Below are 6507 nucleotides of genomic sequence, written 5' to 3'. Positions count from 1 at the left end.
AATCCGGTGAGGTATTTTGGTACCAGCATATGCTTAGACAAAACCCCTCTCCAAACCCAGGGGCCAGCCTGGGCAGCCCATGTTACAGGAACCCCTGACACAACAGCACTGACACAAGCTGCTAGCAGCTGTTTCAGGGACTGCTGTGGGCACCCAGATCACAGATCACCAAGGGTAACATCATGGCTCATGCAGCAGAACCAACACATTGTGCTAGTTTAGCTCCTCATGAATAGTCTGAGGTTGTCTCTCCTCCTGCCCTCTCTCTTCCCACCCCATGTGCTGCTGCTCCCTCTTAGGCACTGGGAAGGGGCTGGGGTGAGGGTCACTGCCCCATGACCTGAGAAAAGGTTCCTATCACTGAGTTAAGTAGGCCTGGACTGCATCAGCTCTGTGTCCTGATGAGCTCCAGCATGATGCTAGAAGAGGAGGCAATAGAGCTTGCTCTGATTGGGCTCATTTACTCGCTTCTGTAACAAAACTATTACAGCAGCTCTGGTGTACTTCTGTATTAACAGAGCTTTGTTAATTGTCATTGGAACTAGAGCGTAAATGGATAGAAAGATTTTTCCTGATTAAAATGTTGTCAGTGATGGGAAACTCAACAGACCTCTGAGAAAACTATTCCAGCAATGGTTTTGTTTTAAAGTCCATGGCTGGTTTCTAGTAGGAATGCATTATCTACTTTACACCAAAGGCTCACCCCATTTTAGCTTTGTCAGCTAGAAGAGCCTAATAACAAAGCTTAATCACTGCAACAAGTTGGCTATAGCAGGCTCTTCATTTTCTGTTAAGCTAAATTATCAAGCCAGACCCAGGGAAAGACTCAGACAAAACCAGCTGCCCCAGATGTTTAACTGCAAGCTCCGACACGAAAATCCAAGATCAAACACTCCCTGTGGCACCATGTAAACCTCCACAGGAGCTGCCTGAGTAGCCACCAGGAATGACAAAGCACAGAGGTATGAGCTTCTCTCTTTTCCACAGCCAGTCAAGGAAGCACATGTGAACTTACTCCTGACTGCTCCAATGCTATAATCCTACAGTTTGCCCCCCAAAAAACAATGTTTTTACATATAAGTTATCCTGGAGGCAGTCTGGTCATACACAATAACTTCGGGTCTGGTTGGAGTATACACAGAGGAAGGTGGACTCCAAGTTTAAGTCCTTTCTTACCCTGATAGTACTCAAATAAGTTCACCCTCTGAAGAGGATTCCTGCCTCTTGCTTATGGACCAGGAGGGAAGACGGGAGAGGTGAAGGGCACCTGCTCAACATTTTCTTGTCAATGCTTTCTCACCATGGACCAAGAAAAGCAAACTTTCTTGGGCCAGAGGCAAAAGCACAGAGTCAAGAAAGGGGTACTCTTGGGAGGCAGGTCTCTGCTCTGCTTCCAGGGCTTGTCTTTATGACATCACATGCAAAAACTCAGCCATGGCTTTGACAGCAAGACCAGGCCTTAGGAGATACCCTTCCTGTGAGTCTCCTGAACCATTAAGTTTAATTTCTTCTTCCTTAGCCTCCCTCTGCCCAGTTAGCCAGCTCCAGTGGGAATCACGCAGAGGGTTCCTCACCTGAATGAACCATCCCATGTTGGTGATGGCACTTCCCAAGGAATTCAAGAAAGGTTTCAAACTTCCCAACAAATAGAGTTGGATCTAGGGGTCCCAACCCTGATTCAGCCGGACTAGCCCAAAGGAGAAAGCACATATAGCAGCATTTCATGAGGGACCTGATCCTGCTGAGTTAGATGTGGCTGAGACACATTTCTCCAGAGGGGCTTTTGGGGACCTGTGGCTCAGCCACTCAACCTCTGGCTGCCACGAGAGCTTATAGAGCCAGAGCAGGCAATACCCTTAAGCAGCACAGAGCCTGAGGCTCCATAGCTGGCAAAGGAACTCATGGTGATTTCTAGTGGTCTCTGTTCATGGGGAGGAATCAAGATTTTGGATTCAGAATCTAGTCTAAATGCTCAAAATCTGCTTCAGAGAATAAACCTTTCTCTGTGAAGCATGTTTTCCAGTCTCCTAATAATCTCACATCTTCACCTGGAGTTCCCTCTGGTTTCTGACCATCTTTGAGCTGTAGACACCAAAACCAATGCAAACAACAGCTTGCACCACCACAAAACAGAGCTGGCACAGAAGCAGCACTCTTTCTGACTCTTTGGCTGGACAATTCTACCAGTGACAGGGAACACCCACCCTCAGAGCTACCAGTCAAGGACTTTCCAGCACTGAAAGTGGCATGCAAAGGAAAGAAACATTCACTAGACATATACATGAAAAAAGAGGCACTTACCCACTTGTTCCAGGTCTCTGGGTCTGAGAGAAGCGCCAGTCAGTGTTAGGCTGAGCTTGCTGCAAAGAAAATAGAAGAGTTTTAATACCTCCATTCTTGCCTTTGAAAATGAGAGCGAACTGATCCTGGATTATTTCGTGTGGAATATCAGCATGTTCCTTCCAAGTAAAGCAAATCAATTAGAACAAAAGGAAAGCTCCCCCTCCTCCTTTCTTGAGGATTTCTGAACCAGCATGAATACTGAAAAGCATGAAAAAAAATATTCAGCGAATAATCTTCCTCAGCTGCTCAGGAAACCAGGCTGTGAAAGAAATGAAGCGTGAAATAAACTGATAAGAGCATCAATTCAGCAGGAGCTGGGGTGGTGGTGGCAGAGTTAATTGATACTAAGAAAGATGCTTTTAATGCGAGAAGGTAAAATGGAAACAGACCTTCCTAATCTGTCCTTCTTCTGTTCTTAAAAAGGCCTGCCTGAGATCTTGATCTCACGCATAGTATTTGAATGACTTTTCTTACATGCTGTGGCCTCAGAGCATTACAATATTTTTCTGTCCGCAGAGAAAAAGAATGAACTTCCGACAGCAACAGAAAAAAAGCATTATTTGTTTAGGAGACACAATAAACTTTGGACACAGCAGCACACTTCATTAGAAAGCCCCATATCACTTTCTGCCTGTGTTATTTCACCATCAGACAATGGACATTTTGTAAATAAGGAAGGACATGAAGCAAGCTTGTATATTCCTGTTTGAATCACGCCTTTGTGAAGAGCACTAAATAGCAGAACTGTTTGCTGTCTGGAAGACACATACTTCCGAGAATCATAATCTCCTTAATTAACTCCAGAATGATAACATGCTACCTGGAAAGAACAATGTTTCTCCCAGTTACCTTTGGAATGAGCAGTTCGTCATCCATACACCGGAACATCTATTTTATAGGATTATTCTGCTTGTACATGCAATTACTAAGGAAAAGTGAAGATGGGTACAGCTGACCTAGATTTTGATTTAGTAAATGTGATTTCACTAATTTCTCCACAGCTTTGATGATTCTGATGAAAGATTAGAATAAATTACTTCCCTAAAATAGAGGCCCCACTGGTACCCAAGCTGCATGCAAATGAAGCTGTTTAAATACTTACCCTTCAGATTTGAGATACACATTTCTGCACACACACTCCTGCACTAGATAAGCCCTTCCCAATCTCTATTTTGAATTCCTGTTGTAATTACCACTTTCAAATTTAGGGAAGGCATTTATGACACAAAATTACTTTACTTTTTATATCCCAAAGTCATAAAAGCTACAGCTAAACACAGTCACCTACATCCATATTTAGACATCTGAATATAAATGGCTAAAGTCTCTGCAAGTCCAAGGGCACGTAAGGTCACCAAGATGCTTGCAAAAAATGTCACTACGTTCAGTGCTGAATAGTGAATTCAGCCCCTTGCTCAGAATAACCAAGCTGGAAAATGACCCCTTGCTAGGACACAATTAGTATTTAATAACACTTGGCGGTTAAGAAAGGAGCAATTTCTACAATACACCTCTAAAACGAAGCAAAAGAAACACCAACAAACTTTGCTTTCAGATTACCTCGTCATATGTCATGCAGAATCATAGAATAGTTTGGGTTGGAAGGGACTTTCAAAGGTCAGCTAGTCCAGATCCCTGCAATGAGCAGGGGTTGAAAGAATCAAGAAGTTAAACACCCCCAAAAAATCATGTTCCTGACCATGCTAGGAATCACTTTAAAAAGAAAAGAGTACAAACAGGGCCAAGGGTAAGCTCCAGTTCTACAAACACACAGTGTTTGATTTTATAGTGCTGCCCACCCCCTTCACCACATCCATCAAGCCAAGACAAAGCTTTCACCTGCCACCTCCCAGGAGGTGATAGTGGCACATGTTCCCTGAAGCCACCTTCTCAGGTGGAAGGACAGACAGAGAACAGACAACTGGCCTGGATATTACCAACTATTGCACTTAGCAGACAGGACACCAAGAACTCCCCCTCTCTTACCCCATCGCAGGGACTCGCTAAGGTGCTGGTCACCCGCTCATAGGCAGCCACAGTCTCCGCAGTGCTAGAATGGCTGAAAGGTTTTACAAAGAGGAAATCACTCTGGTCTGACATGGGTGAAAAACAAGAGGTGTAATTCTGTGCCTGGGAGGTCAAGCCCGCTCCTCCCACGTCCAGGTACTTGATCAAGCCATCTGGCTTCATTTGCCCACGGAAATGGGAGGCGGGCTTGCGGCCAGTCCCTCGGCAGCAACCCGCAAAGGTCCAGCTGGTAGTGCCAGCTTTGAGACACCGGGCAGCCGCCACAGCAAACATCACACAGGACACAAGGGAAATGGACACCAAGGAGATGATGAGGTAAAGAGTTAGATTGGTGTCCTTGGGAGAAGATTTGGGGAGGTCCAAGGACTTGGCAAAGTCCTGCACACTGTTTTCCTCTGGAGAAATTACTATTACCACAGAGGCCGAGAGGGATGGTGTCCCATTGTCCCTCACTTCGACCACCAGCCTGTGGGGATCTTCTGATTCCCTGAGAGCCTGTGCAACCCTTATCTCTCCAGAGCGGCGTTCCACTTGGAAAGGCAAAGCCTCAGCACTCTCCTGCAGCTGGTAGGACAGCCAGGCATTATGGCCACTATCAGCATCAACAGCTACAATTTTGGTGACCAGATAGCCAGGTTCTGCCAAGACCGGGATGGTTTGGTGGAAGGCAGAACCCTTAGGGACGGACGGGTAGACAATGGTGGGGGCATTGTCATTCTCATCCAGGACAAACACATGGACCACAGCAGTGCTACTCAGTGCAGGAGACCCACCATCCTTCACCTCCACAGGCACCTGGAACACCTTGTCCTGCTCGTAGTCCAGAGCTCGAACTGTATAGACGGTGCCGTTGTCCTGGTCTATTCGGAAGTAGGTCGAGATGGGTATATCCTGCATCCCATTGTCCAAGATGGAGTAAGACAGCTTGGAGTTGCTACCTTCATCCGGATCAGATGCTGACACTGAAAAGACAGAAGTTCCAGGAAGAGAGTTTTCCTGAACATGAGCTGTATCAAAAGGGCTGCTGAAGTTTGGTGCATTATCATTCACATCAGCAATTTGGAGGTAAAAGGTTTTTTGTGTAGCCCTCTGTGGGAACCCTGAATCCACAGCCCTCACTGTGATGTTGTATCCACTGGCCTTCTCCCGATCAAGGGGACCATTTGTAACTAGTGAGAAATGCTCTTTGAAAGATGACACCAGTTTAAATGGGAGTTCTTTTGCTATCTGGAGACGGACCTGCCCGTTGTCACCAGAATCACTGTCCTTCACACCAATGAGGGCAATCACAGTGCCAGGGGTTGCATCCTCCTGCACCGGGCTGGAGAGAGAGGTCAGCACAATCTCTGGGCTGTTATCGTTGATATCAATTATTTCCACTCGCAGGTGACAGTGTCCTTCCATGGCTGGGGATCCCTTGTCCCTGGCTCGAACTGCAATCTCATAAGCACTGGATTCCTCGTAATCCAGGGGGCCTTTGGTTCTGATCTCCCCTGTCCGGGGATCTAAGGAAAACAGCTTCGTGAATTTACCAGGTGCATTATTGCTTGTTTTGAAAGAATATTCCACATCCCCGTTGGGACCTTCATCCAGGTCGGTGACATTCAACTTGGTGACCAGAGTGCCCACTGGTACATTCTCCTCCAGGTGTACCTTGGATATAGGTGGATCACAGACGGGAGGGTTGTCATTTGCATCCAGGACATGGATGGTAACCTTGGCAGTGCCAGATTTCACCGGATTCCCTCCATCCAGGGCTGTCAGTGTTAAGTGATGAACAGGCACTTTCTCTCTATCCAGTGCTTTTTCAAGTACGATCTCGGGCATCTTAACCCCGTCTCCCCTCATTTTGATACTCAGGGCAAAATGCTCACTGGGGCTGAGCTCATAGGTGGAGATGGAGTTGGAGCCCATATCCGGGTCTTCTGCTACCTCCAAGGGTAGCCGAGTCCCAGGGTTGGCTACCTCAGTGATCTCCAAGACCACCTCTGGCTTAGGGAACTGAGGCGCGTTGTCATTCACGTCGAGGACATCCACCTCAATACGGTGGAGCTGGAGGGGATTCTCCATGACGAGTTGGAGGTGCAGAGAGCACGTGGGGCTCTGCCCACACAGTGCTTCCCGGTCCAGCCTCCT

General features: G+C 46.8%; 1 protein-coding gene across 1 annotated transcript in view; it reads right to left on the bottom strand.

Moving 5' to 3' along the window:
• LOC104403498 (protocadherin gamma-C5-like) overlaps positions 1-6507 on the bottom strand; it is a gene marked incomplete at its 5' end in the record, with an annotated part of 22379 nt that overhangs the window by 15643 nt on the left and 229 nt on the right. The window contains 2 exon segments of the mRNA XM_010011652.1: positions 2302-2459; positions 4330-6507. The exon segment at positions 4330-6507 is cut by the window's right edge and continues 27 nt beyond it. Coding sequence (XP_010009954.1) covers positions 2302-2459; positions 4330-6507 — 2336 coding nt within the window.

The sequence above is a fragment of the Nestor notabilis genome, unplaced genomic scaffold (genome assembly GCF_000696875.1).
Source record: "Nestor notabilis isolate BGI_N333 unplaced genomic scaffold, ASM69687v1 scaffold14723, whole genome shotgun sequence".
NCBI classification, from domain to species: Eukaryota; Metazoa; Chordata; class Aves; order Psittaciformes; family Psittacidae; genus Nestor; species Nestor notabilis.
The sequence above is the reverse complement of the archived record's forward strand: the minus strand, read 5'-3'. Positions and strand labels throughout refer to the sequence as shown.